Source organism: Cyprinus carpio, chromosome A9, assembly GCF_018340385.1.
Source record: "Cyprinus carpio isolate SPL01 chromosome A9, ASM1834038v1, whole genome shotgun sequence".
NCBI classification, from domain to species: domain Eukaryota; kingdom Metazoa; phylum Chordata; class Actinopteri; order Cypriniformes; family Cyprinidae; genus Cyprinus; species Cyprinus carpio.
In genome coordinates this window covers 25939935-25965668 of record NC_056580.1, presented here as the reverse complement: position 1 = coordinate 25965668, position 25734 = coordinate 25939935, and the positions used below count along the sequence as shown (strand labels likewise).

Here is a 25734-nt window from a genome sequence, read left to right as displayed (position 1 = left end):
TGAAACAATGTCAAGGGGAAACGTGTGCATAAAAATAGCCTTTTCTGCGCTTTCATTAGCATTCCATCTCTGCCTCTGGACATTGAGACTGTTTTCCTTTTTCAGAAAGAAATGCAAAATCTCCCCTGATCACCCTCAGGGGTGCAGGCTGCTTTTGAAGAGACTGATGGTGCGCTGGATTTGTGTGAGTGTGTGTGTGTGCGCATATGGCAAACACATGCAAGTGGACACACAATCCAACAGGGTCCAAGCCAGTTTGCACAAAGCAGTCTGTCTAGCAAATAAGCGAGCACACGTCCATTAAAGGTGAAGTGTGCTATTTCTGTGCCTTGTGTTTAGTTTGTTATGTTTGGAATAGCATACTAACACGACACACTTACTGTTTCTGCAGTATAAAGTATTTATTCTTTGCAGATTACTAGAATTTTCTGTTGCAAAGAAAAGCCAGATGACTTACAGCAATCGTTGAAATGTGCAGTATACAACAAAGTACACTGTACTGTTGACTGCATTGTCAACTTTACTTTCTATTGGCAGTGTGTCAAATTTTCAGAGAGTAATTGCAGATCTCTCTATTTGAACTCATTATTTAATCTGAATTCCAAAAGTAAAAACATGACTGCACAAAACTGAATGAAGAATACGAAACAATTAAGCAAAGTAATCATGCTGTTGCAATTCTAATATATTCAGAACAACAGTATGATTGCAAGCATGTCACTCAGTATTGGCTAAGTTTATTGAACTGTTTTCAATAAACAAGGAGTTAATAGTGAGTAACTTATATTTTAGATACACAGTGTTATCAGTTTCTTTGCATATGTTTGCTCTGCCAATTAAAATAGTTCCAAATAAAGTTAAAGCAGAATCAACTGTTGAATGTCTCTAAGTAACACAGTAGTGCCGTTCTGTTCCTAAAAGAATCACTTCAGTGAATAATTCAAGCGATTTTATTGCAACAAAATCTTTGTTTTATCTATAACTTAAAAAATAAGTAACCATGTACACTAAAAGTTAAAAAAAATCTCTGAGAACCAGTTTCAATATCTTATACAGTGCTGCTTCTCATTAAATGTATTTAAAAGATTTTAAGGTATTTAACTAGATTTGTCAAAAAAAAAAAAAAGTTTTGCAGTATTGCCACCGTTACCTGCAAAAAGAGAAACCGAAAGATTGATTCACAGCCGACAAACAAAGACAAGTGGTGTAATACAAACAGTGAAAAGTCCCAGTTCTGTTGGACTGTTCATCAGCACTGCTCGACCAATCAGATTTGAGAACCAGAACTCCCTTGCATCATTGTTTGAGTTATTTTTGTGACGACTGGGTCAGTTCTGATGGCGCAGAAATCACACACTTCACCTTTAAAGATTTCCCACAGCAGGTCCATCACGCACTGTTTATTTTTTCTCAGCCATCAATCATTGCCATTGTGTTTCAGGCACACACACATTACATAACCGCTCACTACAGCTCATTAGGACTTCCTGAAGTTGCCACTCCTCTCCCGGAGCAGCATTAGTGAAATGAGATAAGCAGATTGATGAAGACGGCCGTTAATTTCTCCCTGCTGATAGACCAGCTCTGTGCTGAGTCTAACATCATTACTTTAATCAGCTAAAACTCCCGCCTCAGCACAACCTTCCATTTAGTATGACAGTAAACACACTTTTCCTCCTGTTTGTGCTTATTTAAATCTTTTACATTACTTCAGCTGAGAATATATTGAGAATCATCCACATTTTTGTTAAAACCTTTAGTTGAGAAATTTGGTATGAAATTAAAGCTCCATCTCCAACCAGAATTAATGCAGTATTTGAGGTGCCTTTTGTTGAATATGGTTTCAGATCAACTTCCAAGACACCTAACGTCTGATGAACTACAGTGATGGCAGACATAAGGAACCATCCTAATAGTCGGGATGTTATTTAAACAGCTGATTAGGTTTTGATTACTAACCATCTCCCTAAATGGCCTGAGTAGGTAGTTATTTTCCAGGTTTCAGCCATTATGTTGAATTGAACCCCAAAATCTTTTGAAGTTAAACACACCAGTGAGACGCTGCCATCTTCTGGTCGGTTATATAAGTTTATACAGTATTTACCTACCTTATGTTCCTTGTGTGGAAGTTATACACAATTATATGTTGTGCATTCAAGCAGTTTTGCTCAGAATTTTTTTTTTTGCTGTAATAATATACTGACAAAGACAAGTGCTTTTTAGCGCTATTGCAATAAATTAAAGAAAGAATGAGTACTAGGTGTGTAGGTTGTAATTGGTAAATCCACAGAGAATGATGGGAAATGTAGTTTTATTGCATAAGCCCGTAGCCTCATAAACTTACAAGATTAGTAGTTTCTGGTTTTATTTTCTAGTATTTTTTTAAAATATTTTATTAGCTGAATTTCTGTTAATGATGAATAGTGCATGCGATAAATATGAGCTGAACAGCACATAATATTCACTATTAAATCTTAATTAGCAACATTTTCTGATTGTCTAAAAAATCATAAACAATTTTTCTAGCTCTTTCTTGCTTCATGAAAAAATCTCAGCATGTGTAACTTTTTATACACTGTAAAATAAATTTCAGACTTCTCCAACTCAAATTTTTCTATTGACTGATCACATCTTAATGTATCAATTGGCTAAATTGAATTTGTATGAATTGAATTTCATAAATGTAATTATGCCAATTTAAAAATTTAGATTGAGTTGAGTTGGAGAGGTTTTAATTTTTTACAGTGTAGGATTAAAATCTCCATTGGTCAACTGGTATCATCTCATATAAAACAAAACAAAAATAAAATAAACTAAATTACTGGTACTTTATTTTTTGGGCTGTTTTGATGGGCGTCCTTACTTGATTTGACACAGACAAGCCATTATACTAAATAGTGCAACAGATATATGAGAAAAGACTGTTTATAGATATTTTGCTACAGTATCTTTTGTCCACAAGTTGTTTCTTTGCATATGTTTGCAGTATTTAATTTTGCCACTAGGAGACAGTGCAAGAATATACATTATGAGCCTTTAAATTGAGCAGATATCCTGTTTGTGTCATATTCATGGTATTTGTTTTGCAAAATAGAGCCCACCAACCATATAACGCTCTGATTTTCAGAGAAAATGAACAAAACTTCACACTCTCTGAAGAGTGACCACTGTATGCTGTTAATTTCTTATACTGTTACATAAGCGCTGTGATCCACTGTAATACGTGTTGAATTCAGCAGCTGTTTCAACAAATGTAGCAGTGATTTATCCTGCGTTCCCAGGCACATGAGCACGGCTCTCTCAAAGCATGCTGATTCAGTATTGCAGTGGAGTTAAAAGCTCGGAATCTGCACCAGATGAGCATCAGAGGGAATTGTGGGAAATAGTCCATACAGGATATTAAAGCTTAACAGCTGTACAGGGGGTTTGTTTCTTAGTTTACACCTGAAATCACACATAGAAGTAGATTGAGTGTGTTCTGAATGGACAGAGCGGGGTCATACAGAGTGCAAAATAATATATAGACGTTAAAAGGATGGATTGCATAATATACAGTATGATTTCTCACTTTTACGCATAGGCATGCAGCACAACAATAATAAGCTTCTTATGGATGTCACTGAGGCTTTTCATGTACTTTGTATCGTGTGTGTGTGTGCGCGTGTCAGTGTTTTCTTAGTTATACTTTGGAAACAAAATTGTATCTGGAATATAAGATAAATTTGACGACCTCTTTTTGGGAGTTTTCTCAAATTTATGTATGTATTTATTTATTTAAACGTGTTTCTATTAATAATTATAATTTGTAATATTTCTGCTGTAATGTGATAATATTAATTTTAAATGTAGTATTAAAATGTAAACATTTGTTATTAATATTAATTAGTAATATTTATAATTTCATAAATTTTAAAAGTTGTTTTTATTTATTTATTTATTTATATAATTATTATTTGAGTCATCTTTGGGTTAGTGTTACTCTAAAGTAATTGATAGTTAAACGTTTATCTGTGAAATGGATTGTGCTCCTCACATGATGGGCTGATTACTCACAGACACTGAACATTTATCAATTATGATGTCAGAGGTTCCCAAAATATTGTGTTCAGTGCAGACAAAAGCCCACAGTTCAATATTTACCATAGTATAGGTGTATCCAGTTATCAATTGGTTACCAATATATATATATATATATATATATATATATATATATATGAATTACATCACAGATTATTGTTTGGAACTTTTTTTTGTGAATGTCTTTTTAGATTTATTTACTTACTTTACTTACTTACTTAAATATTAAATTCCTTCCTTCCTATCCATCCATCCATCAATCTATCTTTGGAGTTACGGCATTAGACTGACAGGCATTACCTGTTTTTTTTTTAAGATAGGAAAAAATATGTTACTTGACAACAATTAATATTTCCACATCTTTCATATCAAAGGGATAGTTCACCCCAAAATGAAAATTCTGTCCTCATTTACTTTTTTAATCTGTATGCCTTCTGAGAAAGTCACATGGAGAACATAGGGGGCCTAAAACAACATTTGGACCTCATTGACTTTCATTGTAAAACAAACAAACAAAAAAACAGACATTTTCAAAATGTTCTCAAATCTATATTTATCTTTGTCTCTCTCAATTGTGCATAACTTAAAGCAATTTTCTGCCACAGTATAGCAAAATTGCCAGCGTTTGACATTTGCTCTATTGTAAGTGCTGACTGTGCCAAAATGCCAAACCCTTATTTGGTACTGCGACACTCAGGGGACCCATTCAGTTTGAGAGAATGACCATAGCATGCTGAAGTGGCCCGAGTGTGTGTGTTTGCTGGAGTGCCGTCCAGTGTGTTTGTGTGTGAGGAAACTCGTGGTCCAGCTCTGTGATTGTGCTCTCTGTGTAACCCGGCACGGCCCATCCCTCTGGGACCACTGCTCATTACAAAAGGCCAGCATGGGAAATGCCAGCCCAGATCCTCCTCCTCTCTCTCTTTCTGAACATTCTTAAGGCCTTGTGTCAGATATTAAGCAGCCCCCTCCTGATCCTCTTTCTCTCCCTACATCTCTTTCATACACCCTCCTCCTCTCTCTCTCCTACCTCTCTCAATGTTTATACATGAATATCTGACTTCCTAACAAGGCAAACCCACGTACGGTCCCCACAATGCACTTTCACACCCAATATGGTAGTGCTGATCTTTTATTCAGGGCTCGTGTGCACAGAAACATGCTGGGAAGTCCACATGAGGCACATTTGTGTCTGTTGTGAGAAGAAACATGACTGACAATAATAGATGTGGAAAAACACATTCAAACAATCGCACAGCAGTGAAGAATCTATCAGAAATACATTGAAATTTTTTTTTACTTTGAAACCATTTTCGCTTAGAAATCGCTAATATCTAATAAATCTCACAGATAATGACAAAGAAACTTAAAGAGACAATTCTGAAATATAAAAGATTAATTTTATTGTAAAACTTACTCCAGTAGTATTTGTTTTGTTTACAACATCAACAAACAAAAACAATTTTTTTAAAATAGTTTTCGTAATTTGTTAAAATGATTTTTCAAAGTTGTTAAAAAAAGAATATTGGAGTAGGTTTTAGAAGAAAATACTATTTTAGTCTTTCTACTTCATTTTTTTTTTATTTAATGCTACTTTACCGTTTTTAATTTTTTGTGAAATTTACTAACGATTTCTGAGTGAAAATGGTTTCAAAGTAAATCCTACACCAATTTTTTTGTTGTCTATCTAAAATTATTAATCTTGATCATTATATATATATATTGTATATATATATATATGTGTATATATATATATATATATATATATATATATATATATATATATATATATATATGTATGTGTATATATATATATGTATATGTATGTGTATATATATATATATGTGTATATATATATATATATATGTATATATATATATATATATATATGTGTATATATATATATATATATATATATATATATATATATATATATATATATATATGTATATATATGTATATATATATATATATATGTATATATGTATATATATATATATATATATATATATATATATATATATATATATATAATTTTATAATATGATTTTATTACTTTATTTATTGTAACATTCCATGATGTATTTAACAATTCCGTTATTTAATTATTTAAAGTTTACTTTATTCCGCGAAATCACTTCTTATTTATGTATTTTATCATATCATCAAGCCACTCGAGGCTGTGCATTACAGATGAGCACTTCTTACAAATGCAGAATCATTTTAAAGCATGGCCTCTTTTTGCCTTTTTTACTTTGTTTTACAGGTACAGTCCTTTGGTGCAATCTTGGGTTAAGTGCTTTGCTCTCAATGATGGCAGCTCATGAATCACTGTTTTCTGGGGTAGATGTTCCTGTAGCTCTGTAACTATTAGAGCATGGCACTAGCAATGCCAGGGTCATGGGTTTGATTCCCAGGGACCGCACAACCTGACAAAGTGATGAATGCACACACCTTGTGAGTCACTTTGGATAAAAGTGTCTTCCAAATACATAACCTGCAACCTTTTTGCATAACCAGTCCAGATTTTCAACCACTAAGCCACACCAGAATGAAACACTCATCTTTTTTTTTTTTTAAACTGTCTCACATCCGACACACTCCCAAACAGGAGGATCACATGCTAATGTAAATATCCTGAAATGAAAAAGCCAATTTTTCAATTTTTTTTTCTACCACTCCTGAAAGGCTCCCATGCTCAAATTGACCCTATTGAGATGTTGACTACTTTTCTCAAAGACTAAACCAATGAGTTAAGAAAATAAACACTGCAAATATAACGTATGCACAGAAACATGTGAACCAAGACAGGAAAAAGGCAATATTACATAATGTACAGTCCACTCCAGAATAAGCATATATTTTTAAACTCTTTGAAATTCTGGATTTTCCCAAAGCACTTTAGATTCACACTCTTAAAGGAATCATCTGAGTGAATTTGTGAGTAGTGTGAGCCTCCAGTCTGGTGTTTTTATGCTGTGACCTGGATTTCAAAAGAGGGTAATAGAGGGCCGAGGAGGAAGATGGGCTCTGTCCTAAAACATAGTGAGCTGGCTACATAGGGAGCATTTTAAGGCCGTATAGGCATGTTCCCAAAGTACAATCTTGCTGCTTAGTTTCTAAAACAGACTTTAGAAGCTAGGCAGCAAGATTGTACTGTTTGATATCTTATACAGTTTTGCTTCTCAAATATTAATACAATAACACAAAAATACTTAAGAAAACATTTTGTTTCTAGAATATCTGAAATCGGTCACTTATGAACTGCAGAAACATGTTCTTAATCAATGTTCCTGTCCTGTTCTGCAGAATATCTGAAGGTCTTTAGAACAAGAAAAATTAGTTTGAGTTGCAAAATTGTGTAAGACAGTATGACATATGAATATGCATCAATAATGAGGATTTTAATTGTTTTGCAGTTCATATTTTGATGTTTGAAGGATTTAATTCTGTTTTAACATCATAAAAAAACCTTAAGATAAAAACATGTTTGATAAAAAAAAGTAAGAAAAATAAACTTTTTTTTTTTTTTTTTTTACAAGATATATTGTCTAAACATAAATGTTGAACAACTTACTGCTTATCAGAAGTCAGAAATGTGAGACTTCTGTTTTTTTTTTTTTTTTCGTTTTGCACCGTGTGATGAAAAATATAACAAGTATATAACAAGGCAGTATATGACAAGGCAGCTAACTAGGTTTTAGAACAGAGAAAAGTTGTAGTTGTCTCACCATTAGAGGAGTTTGAGAGATATTAAGTGGGGCTTTGGAAATGTTTCATCACCGTTTCATTCAGCTACTACTAAATATTGTAGAAACTTAATTTTCTGTAATGTTGCTTTGCAATTATTTGTATCGTAAAAAGCGCTATACAAATAAACTTGAATTGAATTGAATTGAACCTTAGTGACTAAAAAAAACCCTGGTTGTGTGTAGACCCTCTGTTGTTGAGGCTCCGCCCCTCTCTGTGGAATGGCAGGTCAGACATGGGGAACAGAGTGGGCTCTGTGTAAGAAGAGCAGGAGTGTTTGGGCCGCTGTTTGCTGAAGTGTTCTGTACCTGTATTAGATGGTTTGGAATGGGCTCGGATAGGAGGTTCCTTATGTTCTCTGGGCCCCACAGACACTCTGAGAATCTACACGACTGTTTCAACTGGATCAGTTTCCTAACTGACATTTGAGTAACAATTATTAATTCAGGACAGCGGTGATTTCCCTGAATAGAAAATTCATTCATTACTTTAAATTGTACTTTAATTTACGCTTTTACATTATGTATATTACATGTATTTATTTTATACTTTTTGTATTTTTTTTTTTTTTTTGTATTTTTTTTTTTACTTATGCTTTATTATTAATCTAAATTATTCTATTCTATTCTCAAATCAACAATATCTTAATAATGAAGGTACCCCAGACAGTAGATAATTTATTATGTAATTTACAAAATTTTGGGGAAAAAACATACAAATAAACAAACAAAACCTTTGGACCGGATTGATATGATGTAAATCTGCAAAACAACATTTTTCTAACCTTCTGAGATAAAAAAAAAAAAGTCCCATAAAAATAGAGCTTTCGTAAGTATTTTGTCTGATAAATTGTCACAATTCAGCAAGCTAAAGTTTACATAACAGTGAAACATCATCAGATCTGACAATGCAAGACCAAGATATTAACAGTTCTGAATGTACTACACTGTTTATTGCAAATATTTGCTGAAGAATAGCAAGTCTCATACAGTTTTCTGCTTTGGTGGTCTGTGGCTCTGTCCAGAAACGATAATATAAACATTGAGAAAAACTATTCTTGGCAGACAACTTTTGTTGTGTCGAGGAGCTTTACATCAGTCATAAACGTCTGAAGGCTTTTCCTCCATTTCACATGAATCACAGATAATGTTCATTGAAAACCCCTAATGACTGACCATTAATCTGAATAATCTTGTGGGGAACATGTCCTCATTCATGTCTATGGTGGTTGCGGCCCTGCCTGAGCTCAACCACTGTGGCGAACAGAAAGGCGGGATGTGAGAGTCTGATGTAAAGGGTGCTGCGTAATGTCAAGTTTCTAATGGAAATGTTATTTGACAGAACAGAGTAAACAAGTTTTGCAGTGCGAAACGATGAGAAAGAACGCATTAAAGTAAAAAGATATTTTCTGAAGTATTTTATTTTATTTTATTTTATTTTATTTTATTTTATGCCCAAGAAAGCCCACAATGTGCATAATGCTTGCATCCTATTTAGGCCTCTCAGTAATGGTAATTAAAAATTATATTATAAAATATATTTCTAATATATATTGGGGTATGTACATTTTTTTTTTTTTTTTTTTTTTTTATGCTATTATATGCTATTATATGCTATGCTATGCTATGCTATGCCGAAGAAAGCCCGCAATGTGCATAATGCTTGGATTCTAGTTAGGCCTCTCAGTAATGGTAATCAAAAATTATATTATAAAATATATTTCTAATATTTATTGGGGTATATACATTTTATTTTATTTTATTTTATTTTATTTTATTTTATTTTATTTTATTTTATTTTATTTTATTATTTTCCAAGAAAACCCACAGTGTGCTTAATGCTTGTATCCTAGTTAGGCCTCTCAGTAATGGTAATCAAAAATTATATAATAAAATATTTTCTAATATTTATTTAAGTATGTACATTTCTATTCTATTCTATTCTATTCTATTGAAAGCCCCCAGTGTACTTCCTATTTAGACCTCTCAGTTATAATAAACTAAAAGTGTATAATAATATATACTTATAGTATTTTTTTTAAATATATTAATGTTTAATTTAATTTATTTTATTTTGCCCGAAAAATCCCACAATTTACTTAAATCCTAATTAGACCCCAGAGTAATAGTAAAAAAAAAAAAAAAAAAATTCTAAAATGCACTGTTGATTTTATGAAATATGAGTAAACATAATGACTTGTTGTTTTTTTCTTTGCAGTTTGCCGGTTAGCCTGCCATAGGAAGTGTGAGGTTAAGGTAAGAAAGAAAGCATGCTTGATTTGTCACGTTAGACATAGCCAAAAATATGTTTGTTTTTAACAGGTTTTGGATAAAAATCAATGTCTATTACATTGAAATTGTGTTGCAAGAGACTTGTGCTTCCAGAACAAGGTTGTGAGCCTTCAGAACTTCCCTAAATGGTTGTGTCTGCTTGTACAGGTTTGGCTCCTTTTTTCAAATCCACCATCACGTTTCTGTCTGGAAACCAAATCTTATCACAGAGGACATTTTTCTGCCTTGAAAGTGGACAAGACCCTCTGGTTGGGGAAGCGTATTGGCATACACTGAAATCTAAAAAAAAAAAAACACACAATAACTGCATGATGTCCCAGGACATGTTTGGCTTGGCCAACTTATTCCTTGTTCTAGAATACCCTCCCCAAAAATAAGCCCCTCAACATTTCCTGTATGATAGTGCCATTTTGAGGGGTGTTTTGAGAGTGAGAGTGTTTGTGATTAGCAAATAGGTGGGGATATTTTGTTCACTCCATTCCAAAACCTAGTGAGCTGCTTTTATTTTATGCCTGTTCTTCTAAAGCAGACTCCCAAACTTAAATGGAACCTCAAAGTGATTGATTTGGAACACTCTACATTGGCAGAAACTCATGGCAAGTGCACAGGTGTTATGACTTGAGGTGACTCACATTAGCAAAATTTTGTGGACAAAAAAATAATAATAATAAAAAAAAAAAAACATTGTTGATGACAGCTTTCTTTTGGTCAAAGGGGAATTTGAAATCTGCATAGAAAACTCAACCGTCGCATGAAACTCCCAATTGCACAGATGGTAAATTTGGCTGAATCTTTACAACTGATTTCAGTAGAATTTGATGTTGACGTTGCTAAACTGACAATGAGACACTTTAATTTGTATAAAAATACTTATCATACAAATACTTGTTAAAATAGTACATTTTTATTAGTTTTATTACATACTTTTTAATAATAACTATTTTTAATATATATATATATATATATATATATATATATATATGTATATGTATATATATATATATATATATATATATGTATATGTATATATATATATATATATGTGTATATATATATATATATTGAATCAAATCAAATTTCTGCATCCCCCATTTTTTCCACTGAGTTTGTCACAATGCATTTTTGATGTCTGTGAAACTGCCTGATTATGTTGTCTATCTTTTGGAACAGCCTTGGTGTTCTACACTCTTAAAAAACAGAGGTTCTTTTGTGGACATCTGTGGTTCCATGAAGAACCTTTAACATCCACAGTACCATTCCATTCAACAATAGATTCTTTAAATTCTTCACACTAAACAAAAAATGGTTCTTACAAGATCTGTACACTGAAGCGTTCATTTGGGAACCTAAAATTGTTTTTTTTATGACATCACTGCAAAAAAAAAAAAAAAAAAACTGGAACCTTTATTTTTAAGAATGTACGATGCCTTAAAATGCGGCCTACATAGGCAGCTCACTAGGATTTGGAACTGAGCCACTGATTAGTCCTCTCCATCATCTCTGAGCTCCACATGGCCGCTATTATTGTGTATATTGGTGATGTGTTTGTGTCGGGCAGCTAGTCCTACCTACTGCTGTGCCACTTTTTTGCACCCACGGGAAATTCCAGAGGTGCGAAGGGGTGCGTGTGTTTTAGAGCACTGTTGAGTTTGTACACTGGCGTTCAGCAACGTGAGCATTTCGCTGTGTTCTTTGTAGAAACTACAGGATGTGTTGGGATGAGTTCTCTTTGAGATCATCAAAGAAAGAAAGAAAAAAAAAACAACAAGACGGGGCTTTTTGTTTGATAGATTGCGTCTGATTTGGGAGGACAGCTATGACACCCTGAAGCTCCCTTGATTAAACTGCGATTAAGGCTCAAAAAATGCTAAGGATCAGTTAAGAGATGTGTAACAACTTCCCTTGCCAGAATCACTGAGGAATTTCCGACCCCATGATCCAAGAATGGATGCAATTTGTTTCCTGCCATTAGATAAAAGATGAAAATGACAATGAATGATGCAGAGCTTGCCTTTGGATTCCTCCCGTTTAAGTATTTATTACGGAAATGACTTTAAAGTTAACGTGAAAAGCCGTTTGCGTTGCAAAAAGAACCCTGGGAAGTAAAGGAACCTCTCTTTTGAAACAGTAAATTAACATGTTTTTGCTTTTCAAGATTGTAAATGTATATAAATAAGTTTTTTTTTATTTTGTTTTATGTATAATAGTAAACGAAAGGAAAGTTGTTGTAGAGGCAAAGCATGCTATTTTTTGATTAATGATTGTACTTCTAGTGACCTTTGAAAGTAAGGTACACAAATTGTCACAGTAAGTGTAGGATTGTGCATTATAAAAACGGAATTGGAATTTCATGTTGACATCCCAATACAAATTCAATCGAAATCCAAGCAATTTATATAATTCAAGCCCTTGTCAGATGGACATTTTCCATTCCAACGTGCTATTCCATAAATCTCAGCGTCCATATTTAGATGAGATGTGGCTGCTGTCTAACCTCTGCCATGAAAAACAAATGCTCAGACCATTTGCACTGTCCAGACTTGGCAGTTAACTGGCTCTGGTCACAGAAATGATGGAAGAAACAAGACAAACGGCACACAAATATGACATTTCTAATAGACACAGGATAAAGTATCCTCCAGACCAGAAATCAGTTATTTTATATTTTTTTAAACTTGTTTTCCAGGAAAAACATCTAAAATGCCACCAGTCGAGATAAATTTACTTGAGAAACAACATTGCTTAATATATTGACTTATTTTCATAGATTGAATTTATATTTTGTATTTTTTTTAACTCTTGTCTTTAACTTAAAATACAGTGCCCTCCACAATTATTGGCACCCCTGTTCAAGATGTGGTCGTGGACTTCTAAAAATTCTCCTTTTTTTAAACAACATAGAACCCAAATGCAAAAAAAGAGAAAAATCCAACCTTTTATTTAAGTACATTACTTTGGGGGTAAAAAACAAACAAAAAAAAATTACACATTTAGAAAAAAAAACTTGAATTCATGTGTCCCACAAGTATTGGCACCCCTGATGTTAATACTTTGTACAACCCCCTTTTGCCAACAAGACGGCCCTTAATCTCCTCCTATAACATTTCACAAGATTGGAGAACACAGAGAGAGGGATCTTTGACCATTCTTCTTTGCACAGTCTTTCTAGATCATCCAGTGTCCTGGGTCCTCTCTTATGCATTCTCCTCTTTAGCTCGCCCCACAGGTTTTCGATTGGGTTGAGGTCTGGAGACTGAGATGGCCATGGGAGGACCTTGAGTTTGTGACTGCTGAACCATTTTTGTGTAGATTTTTGCCACATGTTTTGGATCATTATCCTGCTGAAAGACCCAATGACGACCCATCTTCAGCTTTCTGGCAGAGCCCATCAGGTTTTTATTTAAAATGTCCCGGTAGTTCAAAGCGTTCATAATGCCATGCACCCTAACAAGGTTCCCAGGGCCTTTGGAAGAGAAACAGGCCCACAGCATCACAGATCCTCCACCATACTTCACAGTGGGCATGAGGTGCTTTTCGGCATACTCATCTTTTGTTTTACGCCAGACCCACTTAGAGTGTTTGTTGCCAAAAAGCTCAATCTTAGTCTCATCTGACAAAAGCACACGATCCCAGTTGAAGTCCCAGTGCCGCTTAGCAAACTCCAGACGTTTACGTTTGTGAGTGTTAGTGAGAAAATGCTTTTTCCCTGCATGCCTCCCAAACAGCTTGTTGGCATGTAGAGAGCGTCTGATGGTTGTTTTGGAGACTTTGTGACCCCAAGATGCCACTCTTTGATGCAATTCTGTGACAGTGAGCTTAGGACTTTTTTTTACTTCTCTTACCATCCTCCTCACTGTGCGTTGTGGCAAGATAAACTTAGGACCTCTTCCAGCCTTGTTTGTCACTGTTCCAGTTGTTTTAAACTTCTTAATGATTCCTCTGACTGTAGATACGGGCAAGTTAAGGCGAGTGGCTATTTTCTTGTAGCCATTGCCTGACTTATGAAGGTCGACACACATCTGCCTTACTTGAATGGTGTGTTCTCTTGTCTTTGCCATGTTGACAAATGGGTAAGAGAATTAGGCCTCTGTGTTACGTCGTATTTATACCCCAGGTCATGAATTACTAATTAAAAGTTCCTAGATACCCTGACCAACTTTAGCAACTACAGAAAAATATATTTAAAAAAAATCAATCACATTTTTCAGCGGAATTGTTAGGGGTGCCAATAATTGTGGGACACATGATTTCAAGTTTTTTTTTTTCCTAAATGTGTGAATTTTTTTTTTTTTTTTTTTTTTTTTTTTTTTATCACCAAAGTAATGTACTTAATTAAAAGGTTGGATTTTTCTCTTTTTTTGCATTTGGGTTCTATGTTGTTTAAAAAAAAAAAGGAGAATTTTTATAAGTCCACGACCACATCTTAAACAGGGGTGCCAATAATTGTGGAGGGCACTGTATATGATCTGACAGTTGCAGTAAGACAAAATACACTCATACTAAAAATATACTCTCTGATGACAAGTCTTAATCTGATGCTGTTGCTTCTCTGTTTTAGGACTTTTAGAAGTTTTTATCTGAAAAATTAGATACAAGTATTTGTTAAGAATGTTTTTTTGGCACCTAAGAGAGCTGGGACAAATTTCAGCCTGCAGAAAGGCCAACATCATAAATGTGTCTTAGATAACAGAAGCTTGTGCAGGTCAGACTGCTCCAATCACAACAACTTCACCTTCTCCAGCGTCTCTTCTTCTCTCATTACTATTGCTCATTTCTGTCGACAGCTTAGCCTGGTTTCACAAGGGGTCGGAAATGACTGCACAGTTCACAGTGGGTTCATTCCACACGGGCTTGGACGAGTTTAGGCACGTCCGCGAGACTGGACTTGATTTGAATTCCAAAGGCTGGAAAATGAAGTTACAGTCTCTAGGTGATTGTAAATATAGGCAAGTGAGGTTAAGTGGGAGAGTAAATGAATCATTAGACTCAAAGGCCAGCCATGAGCTGTAGAGAGCTAATGTGAGACGCCGGCGGCGAGCATGTGTGTACGGTGCCAGTTCACCGCGGGGAGAGTCAGCGTGCTGAATAGGGCAACTACTGGAAATGCCAGAGGAAATCAGTGTGAATTAAAAGGTGTGAGAAAACATCTAGTCAAAGATGTCAGATGCGGCTTTATTGTGTAGTCTGACACGCTTCTTTAAGGTGAAATGCTTCATTCCTGTATAGAATTAGAGTCACTAATGGCAATTGCAAAAATAATGACTCGTGGTGGGTATTTTGAATCATCTCAACAAATAATTCACTGAACTTTATTCAGTGTCTCAAATCTTTGGAATCAGTTCATCAAAAATATTTGTTTATTAATTTAGTTACCCTTTATGTAGTTTATTTCTATTGCTGAGTTGAGTATTTTTAATTCAGGTCACAAATAAGAATTATTATTTGATTTGTTTAGTTAACTTTTATTCAGTTTTTATCATATATTCAATTATGTTAAATTTAAAAAATGTAATCAATTCACAAAGATTTGTTCATTGATTTGTTTAGTAATTTGTTTTTCTGTAGTTTTCTTTATTATTATTATATTTTTTTTAGTTTCTATTAGTTTAAGTATTGTTTTTAGTATTTTATTATTTTAGTTACCTTTTCTGTAGTTTTTTTTTTTCAGTGATTTGAATCTTTTAAATCAGTTCACTATTAAGATTTGTTGATTGATTTGTTGAGTTTCTTTCTCTTCAGATTTTTTGGCATGTTATTAATGACTCATTAAACTATTCACTCACCTAGATTCACTGAGTTAAATCTTTTGATTCAGTTCAGTGATTCACTTAGTTACCTCTTCTTCAGGTTTCTTGTGTTGAGTGAGTCAATAAATCATTCACTTAACTTTCAAATCTTTTGAATCAGTTCACGTTAATTATTTAGTTATCTAGTCTGTAAGTTACTTGTGTTATGAATGAGTCAATAAATTATTATCTGTAATTCATTCAGTGACTCAAATCTTTTGAATCAGTTCACCAAAAAGATTTGTTAGTTTAGTTGCCTTGCAAGCTTCTTGTTCAGACTCATACATGTGGACTGATGAAGGGGCATATTTGTTAATTATGTCCAACTAATGAAGTGCACCTTTACAGCCTGATAGAATACAATATATTTGCTTGTGCTGTACTTTTTTTCTCACTTAAAACATTCAAAAAGGAGAAAGTATTCATCAGAAAAATATACACATCAACTTTAAATTGAGCCCTTGAAATGCAAGTTGGCAATGAGAAATATGATCACAATGTGTAAGAAAAACTTCCTACTCAGCCTATGGTGCTGCAGGCTGCAAAAATTCTAGATTGTTTTTGTACCGACCAGGAGATAAAGCCATTAAGAATTTTGGTCTATTGAACTATACATCCGTATTTGGTAATATATGAGGGCTATAGAATGTCTATGCTCTGATGTTGCTGTTTGTGCTCCAGCTGGTCTTTCCAGATCCTTTGAGTACTATATATAGAATCTGAAATGTCTTTCCCCTCCTACTTACACTGAATGTCTTTGAACACACATAGCTAAATCATGGCTTCATTTTAGTAGCTTATATGTCGACGCTAAAAGAGTCAGTTGAGTAAACCGAGTAAAGGTTCTTTATTGGCATCTATGGCATGTAGAACCTTTAACATCCATGGAACCATTCAACAAAAGGTTGTTTATAGTGGAAGAAGGTTCTTTAGATTATTAAAATGTTAAAAGCAGTTCTTTTAAGAACTGTTCACTGAAAGGTTCTTTTGGGGAGCCTTAAAGTGTTCTTCTGTGCCATAGTTGTGAAAAACCATTTTAAAACCTTTGTTTTTAAGAATGTACAGTCAGTTTTACTTTCATGGTGGAGCAGCATTTTGAAGAGAATCATGTTGAGCATGTTAGTTAACATTAACATTGACTATATCTACAGTTGCAAAAGTTTGTGAACCCTTTGGAATTAAATGGATTCCCCTTGATTACTCATAAAATGTAGTCTGCTTTTCAGTCACAATTATAGACAAATACAGTCTGAATAAACTAATAAAACAGAGTAATTATGCTAGGAAAAAAGTAAGTGTACCCTTGATTTTGCTAAATTATAGATACTTTTTGTTGTAAATTTTACTTTGGCGCTTGACAAACCCCCCTCAAGTATTGAGATTGTAAGCACCATGGTAGCACTAAAATGAGCATTAAGATTCATTGGCCAAGCATTTGTGCTGCTTTTTGCACAGATAATATTTTTGACGTGTGCGTTGGGTTGTGTTAAGAGCTGTGCTGGAAGGGAACAGCATGAGTAAATGAACTAACTCTGACCACCATAAATCACCTTTTCCTTAAACAGCTAAGTGTTCTTTTTCTTTCTCGTTTAAAAAAAAAAAAAAAACTTTTAAGATCATAGCACATTGTTAGTCCTGGCATGATGCTCTGAAAACATGGCATTGTCTTTCATGATGCTTCACCTTATTTCCTCAGCTCAATGTTTCTTGGTTTCGGCTGGAGGACTGACCAGCTGCTAGCCACTTGAAGAGTGCAATTTTTGCTCCTGAGTTGGTCAGACAGGCTGGAGTTGTGGCTGCTCATGAGACTTCTAGTTTTCACTGTGCTGACCCTTCTGAGCTTTTAAAGATGTAAAGGTCTCAACTGGGGACAAATATAGGAGCTATATGCAGACAGAACAATGATGGGTCCTCTTCCAAAATCTGCATCTCCTGCTAGCCAAGAAGTACATTGGGTGACTCAGAGCTGGGTTTGGTCATGGGGAGCTGGTCCAGGGTGTTTTTTCCTTAAACAGGAAAAGCAGTGCTCCACCCTGTCCGTTAAACATTGGTGTGAAGCCCATATGGTTCCTGACTGAGCTGCACATGTGCATGGATGAGTTTGTCTCGTTCATTTAGCAGGTGCATTGGCAGATTTGTGACTTGTGTCCTTGATATGTTTAAACAGTGCATTGACCACAATGATTTCCCATCATCTCTTCCCCTGCTCACTGCTATCCATTGTTCTGTGGCTTTCAGCTGGGGCACCCATTATAACAAAGCCAGTGATTTGATTTTTCATCACAATTAATTAACCAAAAACAGAACAGGATGTTGTTTACCAGCCTAAGTTAAGAGGCCACTCCTATTTTGGTCTCCATATATGGCATAGTTTCATCATTTAATGTAAGTCTTAAGCATTTGTTTTTGTCATTTCATATTTAGTACATGGGGTTTGCTTAATTATTCCCCATAGTTTTCTACAATTTAACTACTTTTTTGTATGAAATTTATTTAAGATTAATTTATGATTAAGATCTCCCTTTTATTTATGTTTAAAATCCAACTGTCAGCTGTGGCGTGCTATTTGCTTAGGAAGTTGCGGTAGGTATTCTTTCTTTTATTGAATTTACTGATTTTAAAATTCAGGTTGCGATTCTGAATCTTGTCAAATTCAATCTATCTATCTATCTATCTATCTATCTATCTATCTATCTATCTATCTATCTATCTATCTATCTATCTGTCTGTCTGTCTGTCTGTCTGTCTGTCTATCTATCTATCTATCTATCTATCTATCTATCTATCTCAAGGTTCTGAATAGAGATTATATATGACTGTATATATTTTCTGCTAAAAGTAAGTGTATGTGCTCATAAAGTTTCAAGTCTGATTGAGGTGTGGTTGTTCTGGGCTTCTGAGCAGTACACTTCACCTGTACACACACACTCTCCTTCCTGTAAGATTTTACGGCACAGCTGAAATGGTTCTTTAGTACCAAAATACACTGCCATGCATTCGGAAATTAAGGAATAGGACTTTTATCATCAGTTAACATTGCTCAACAAACTCTCCGGTACAAGGTAAGGATGGTGCTGGTGTGCAACAGTGACTTTAGACATTTGATAAAGATTTACTTGCACTCTCTAGGTTTTGCAATTCTTATTTGTCACATTAGGTTTTTTAATATTAAGAGAATGATTCCTATAGAGTTCAGTGTTGGTATTAGTTTTTACATGGCAAATTCTCTACCGGTTGACACATTTCTATGCTGCCTAGTCCTACTCGGTAACCCATTTTTACAATGGCTTTGTTAATTCTGAACACATGCTGAGTGTTTTCTATAGCTGTGTTTTTATCTAGCTGCTATACGAGCCTGTGGCCATGCAGTAAGCCACGGAGTGTCATGCATCATTTGGATCAGTTCTGCAGCAAGCTGTACTTTAGAAGTGGTTACCCCTAGTCAGCTTTTGCCGCTACAGCACAGACCATCACTTCATATGCAAGCGCAGAAGGGTTGCAAACTGCACCCTGGCAGCGCCTTTCAGCATCATTTCAAATCCAATGGTCTGCCTCCCATTCTGGTGACTTACTTCAGAGAGACTAGTTTGTCATTAAGGATGATTTATGTCTGGTGTGTAATAGAGAAGTTTTGGGTGAAGTGGTTGTATAGCGCTGTGGGGTGCTGCTAGACTCTGGGTTTGGCCTGGAGATGAGCTTGGCAGGGCGTAGCAACCATTAGAGCTATAAAGGACATGACCCCCACTTGTAGAAATTACTAAATTGACCCCCTCTACATTTTGGGACATAGTTATTATATTTTAGAAGGTTTTATTTCTCTTGAGTGCAGTCCAAAAAGTAATAATAATAATAATAATAATAATGGCTTACATTTTATGAAAAATGTGAGTGGTGTTTGCCTGTACAGAACTCACTGCTGCAATTACTAGCGTGTACTGGGTGGTTGCCAGGATGTTCCTAAGAAGTTTCTAAGATGTTCTAAAGGTTTCTCTACTACTCCCAGACATAGGGCAAAGCCAGAGGGTTTTGGCTGTTAACTTCATCCCTGAGACTCCACTGCTTGTTTGCTCTGAGTCCCTCCTCTCTGGCTCAGCTCCCGGCCTTTGATTCTCATCTGTATTTCTCAGGTTTTGCACGTCCACAGCACTGTGGAGTGGCTCCAGTCTTCTCCTGCTGAAAACAATGCCTTCACACGGGCTTCTTGCTTTTAGGGTGTGCCCATCGACTAGAATTGAGCCGTTCACAACCAGGTCTCTTCTGATGTTCAGATCCTTCATAACAACAAGCTTTTGTGACTCTAATCATGGAAGGTAAACAGATTGGGAAGTCAATGACAGATTGAAGCATTTGATGTTCAATATTGTTGACTAGTGAGACGTCTCTTGAAGGAAGTGAACTCCCCTAGCTCTTTGGGACAGGACTGAAATTTCCAGAGATTTGTTGAGTGAAATTGAGCGAGATTGAAGCCAAGAGGTGTTGATAGTGGTAATTAAACAGAAGTAGAGGACTGAGAATACTATGTAATGATTCAAAGCATATGAACCCAAAGTCCCTCATCCCCTCACTTGATTGATGTAATGTTTTATTAAATTAAAGGTCAAAGGTCACACACAGTATTTCTTTATAGCTTTTTTTTTAAAATTTTTTACAAAGCAAGTCTCTTGTTCTAAAGGACTGGCCAATACTTTGAACATTTACAATAATATTTTTGTAAAAAAAAAATTTTTTTACTTTTTTTTTTTTACTTTTTTTTTTTTTACATTAAACAACATCCTGAATATCATAGTAATTTAATGCACTTTTTATTTGCACATTTAAGACCATGTAGTTAGACTAGTTTTATTTGCATTTGAGGTTAATTCAAAAGTCTGATTCATTAAGCATAATTACTCTGAAGTGTTATTGACACAGTGGTAATTTATTACAATATCAAAGTACAAAATAGTGATTATATATTTAATCTTACTGGCAACAATGGCTAGTTGGATTTTAGAACTAATATATAAATATTTATTGAGTAAAATGTCATTTAAAAAACTATAGCTTTACTTTAGCTCTATGGCTGTAGAAATATTTGTTTTGTCAACAAATATTTTTGTATACCATGCAAATTTAAATCTTTTCATTTTACTTAAGTTTGGCAATTACAGTCCGCACATAAATCACGATTGTTTGAAAGTGTTGTTGACTACAGCTGAGCTTCTATTCCAGATGTTTCTAAGCCTGTGCACGACATTCATCTCGTTTCAGAGTTCATAAGGAGTTAGTCTCTCACACACAGCGGGATCATTTACCTCAGGAGACATGTTTTGTGATGTGAACACATGTACCTGACTTGCTGACAAGAAACACCAGAGCTTGCATCATAGTGTCAGATGTTTAGTTATGAGCACGTCCAGATGGGATATGCAGGCATTTCTGCATTTCTCTGGAGTGGATTGTTAAACGGAGCACATACAGTCTTATTGATAGCTGAAAGCATGAAAAATCAATGTCAGATGAAAACCAAAAAATAAATCTCAGTATATGTTTGACTACGTTTTAACACTCTAATCAACTATAGATGCTTTTGAACTGAAATGAGGTTGTTCCACAAGGGTTTTTTTGTGGTTGTTCTTTTTTCATTTTTTTAGTACCTTTAACATTGCCTTGATAAAGCACACTTTATTTCCAAAGAAAAGCGCTTGCTGTTTGAGAGGACATGCAAAGAGAAGTTAAGTACACTGAGGGTGTTACACTTCTGAACAACACATGCACGCTAGAGGCTCATTTGTTCTGGTGAAGTGTTTTCATTTGGATTGCGTCTACAATCCCAACATAGGCCAAAAAGCTTGTGTGTATCTGGGTATTCCCTGTCAGATGGTGGTGTATGATTACTCATCATTCATGATTTATGTGTTCCTCTTCCTGCTCAATTCTCAGCGCTGCAGGCATAGATACAGTTGGGAAAACAAACAGCAACACCCAAGCTAGTTGAGATGGAGTAATCAAGACAGTATGGGAAATATGTAAACAGCAGGCCAAGTGAATAACAGCGTGAGCCATTAGTCTCTGAGGAAGAGCAGAAGAGGAGAAGAGAATACACATGCTGGAAACATACAGAGAAACAGATGATATGTTTTATTAGAAACAAACTGTATCGTTACATTGGCACTGCCACGAGGGATATTAATATGTATTATGAGTTGCTCTGTTGGGTGGAGTTCAGTCGGGTGTGTGTCTGGACAATATACTGTTATTTTACAAACTGGGTTAAGGGGATTTTTAAAAACTTATTTAAAAAAAAATCCCTTTCTGACTGGAAATTAAACTCTATTTATAAGGGCTGCATGATTATTATAATAATTGTCAATTATTCCCTTGAAATTGTAATTTCGATTATTAATTACGATCGCCACAATTTACATTGAATGATATTTTGAATAGCTTTATACCATTGTTTGAAGCAACTGCATACCATATTTTTTATATGAAAATAAACAAGCTGAAAAACTTTTCTATAGCATTAAGCCTCAAATTTCAGCATTGGATTGGATTGGTTTAGTTTCTTCTTGAAATAAAAAAAGTAAAACTATGCATGGTATTATAATGTTATGCTAAAACTAAAATGAAAACAATAATAATAAAAAAACCTTAAAATAACCTGAAAAAAAGCTTGCAGAATAATTTACGTGGATTTTTTTGTAATTGCGCCTTTGAACGATTATGTAATTGTGCCATCCATAATTGTAATCTTGATTAGAAATTTGATTAATTGTGCAGCCCTGAATCTATTTATCTGTTTGTTCTATCTATCTATCAATCCAACCATCCATCCATTCATTCATCCATCCATCCACTGTAAGGTCTATATCTTTTAAACATAAATGGTTTTTAAAAATTATGCTAAAAGTCTTTTATTAAATAAAAACCACATGCAGCCAAAAGCTTGTCATCTGTTTTGTTGTTTTGAGTTTTGAAGCTGTATGTTTGTCTATGAGGGGTCACTCCAAATGTTTCATTTAATCAGAACCTGCTTTATTTGATTATGCGTTTTTATCAGCCAGTCTCTTGTTTGCATACAGAAGGCAATAAAGTGTGAACGTGTGTGAGAACAAGATCTCACTGAATCATCAAAATGTGGCTCTGCTGCAGCTGGAAACCCTACAGCTGTGATCACACTGCAGAGCATTCAGACCTTCAGGATTATAGCATGTCAGCTATGAGGTATGTGTTAGAAGCCTTTTAAACTGTTTCTTCAGTACAAGCTGGTAGTATTTAGAGATAATGGAGAGTGTTTATTTAATACCATACAACCAAAGCCAGTCAAATTAGTTTAGATGATTCCCATGCAATGTTTGCATAGAACAATGCTGGTGAACCATGAGATGTGAAGGCATCATACACAAGCATTTCTATTAGGGCTAAAGTAGTATTAATGGGAGATAGTGATGTTATTTGGGGAGTTTAGCCATGTTTTCAACATGCTTCTCTTTGTTTTGCCTGTTCTGGGTTCTGCTCAAATTATCTTTTTCACCAACTTTCTAACACAATCAATGATTGTAAAAAATACAGTAATATTGTGGAATATTATTACAATTTAAAATAACAAATTTCTGTTTTTACATGTTTTAAAGTGGATTTTTTTTCCTGTGATGCAATGCTGAATTTTCAGCGGCAATACTCCAGTCTTCAGTGCCACATGGCCGTTCAGAAATCATTAAAATATGCCGATTTGCTGCTTAAGAAACATTTATTTATCCTTATCAATTTTAAAAACAGCTGTGCTGCTAAATGTATTAGTGAAAACAGTGATTTTTTTTGTTTGTTTGTTTGTTTTTCAGGATTTGATGTAAAATTTAAAAGTTGAAAAGAACAGTATTTTTGTAACATTATAGATGTCTGTTCTGTCTGTTATGATCAATTTAATTCATGCTTGCTGGAAAAAAAGCGTATTTTAGCCATTAGAAAGGAACCATATGACTGACATGTGAACAGTTATAAAGCCAGCCAATCAGATTATAGCTTTCCAGACGTATTAATAAACTGCTCTCCAGGTTTTTTTGTGTGACATGCATCAGACGGTCACTGTGCAGATGTCTGAGGTTGGACTGACCACATGCTAATCCCAGAGAATTCCTGCCGGCTCAGAGCGCGTTTTACTAAACCTAAAAATCAGCAGTCATGCATCAGGATTTTTCTCTTGTAGTGCCACAGCACTGAAGTTCCTGTCTGCGCTCCAACCCAGAACACTCTACCTTACAGTAACTGTTGATTATTTCCATTGCTTGGCATTCGTTGGCTCGTCTGTGTCGGTAGGAAATCGATATGTGGACATAGTTATCACTTCGCTAGAGTGTGTGAGTTTGCATGTTTTTTCATGAACGTATGCGCGTACATTCTGTTAATTCAAGCACTGTTGGGTTCCTGCGGTGAGCCTGACTGTGAGTAGACTTAATATCGTGTGACCTCATTGAATTGGTCATAAAAAAATCATGAAAACAATTCCATTCCATGTATGGAGTCATTGTACAGTTGGTTTCTCAATGCATGTGCAATTTGTGCACCAACATTGCATTAAAGGGATAATTCACCCAAAAATTTGCATTCTTTCATTATTTATAGGTTCCAAACCTTTATGATTAGTTTCTTCAATGCAACACAAAAGAAAGTAAATGGGGTCAACATAACATTGGAGTCATTTGACTTTAATTATACGCTATAAAAACAAATGTTTGGCTTAACAAAAAAAATTATATGCTGTTTTATAACAAAGTTCGGGAGGAACAGTCGCAGTTCATTAACCTGATTAACACAAGTGGAGACCAATCAGTAATCAACTCACGCCAAGGTATAAATAACAGCAGAACCTACCTCTGTTCATTGACAGGTTTCAGCATCCCTCCTCCACCCCATTTCTCCTCACTTATAGATCAATCTACTCTACCACAACCGGGGGGAGTACTCTGGGTTCGGGCCACATCCCGAGCTCGGAGCCCTCCACCCGGACAGCACGCCAAATACGCATAAACTTACAGTATTAATATACGTAGATGTGAACTCGTGAAATAACTATTTGTTTTTAAGTTACAACAGCTTCTAATGAAATTATGTTCAACTAGCAAACTTCAATGAGTTAGAAAAACTTAATAATTTGTATAATTTGTAGAATTTCAACACAATGGACTGGTGGTCCTGGAACCAATTCATCTGGTCTATTTAAGTCCAAATGAACAGCTAGCATACCACATGCCAAACGTAACTTATTTTGCATATACTGTAACTTTAATGAACAAGTAAGATATTAGTGCAGTCATGGCCCACAGCCTAACCTAACTACTCTTCAGAACAAGGGTAACCACAAAAACCTAAACTTTAAATGTCAAACTTAAGGGCATTTAACACTAAAAGGTCTTTCCTTTTACTAAAAAGCAAAAGAAATAACACATTTCACATTAAAATTACAGTTGTTGTATTATTATGTCAACAGAAATAACAGGAATACAGGAACCCTGGGTATTAATACTTGTATGTTTTAATATAACTTAAATGATGTCTCTTACTGAAATATATAGAAAACCCATGAATAATGTACATTTTTTTAAAAATCCACAGCTTGTTATGCATATTTTGGACTATTATTTCAGTGATGTCAAATGGTTGGACTCGGTCAGCTACTGGCTACTTGTTAATTTTACCTCAACACAACTCGGAATACTGATACGATGCCACATTGTGTGGCTTTTGGTTGTAATTTTCAGTCAAAGGACAACAAAAGAAGTCTTCACTGCTTCCTTAGTGATAAGAAGAGGAGAAAAGAATGGGAAGATGCCTATAGATGCATGATAATAATT

The 25734-nt window shown here is 34.8% G+C and overlaps 1 protein-coding gene across 12 annotated transcripts in view; it reads left to right on the top strand.

The window, feature by feature from the left end:
• Positions 1-25734, top strand: part of LOC109094866 (tensin-1-like) — a 220440-nt gene that overhangs the window by 86751 nt on the left and 107955 nt on the right. For 9 of the 12 annotated variants that reach the window (XM_042764243.1, XM_042764248.1, XM_042764241.1 and 6 more), the window contains exon 3: positions 10042-10079. The exons of the other annotated variants lie outside the window; for them this stretch is intronic. In XM_042764243.1, coding sequence (XP_042620177.1) covers positions 10042-10079 — 38 coding nt within the window. The remainder of the gene's footprint in view (positions 1-10041; positions 10080-25734) is intronic. 12 annotated transcript variants of the gene reach the window in all.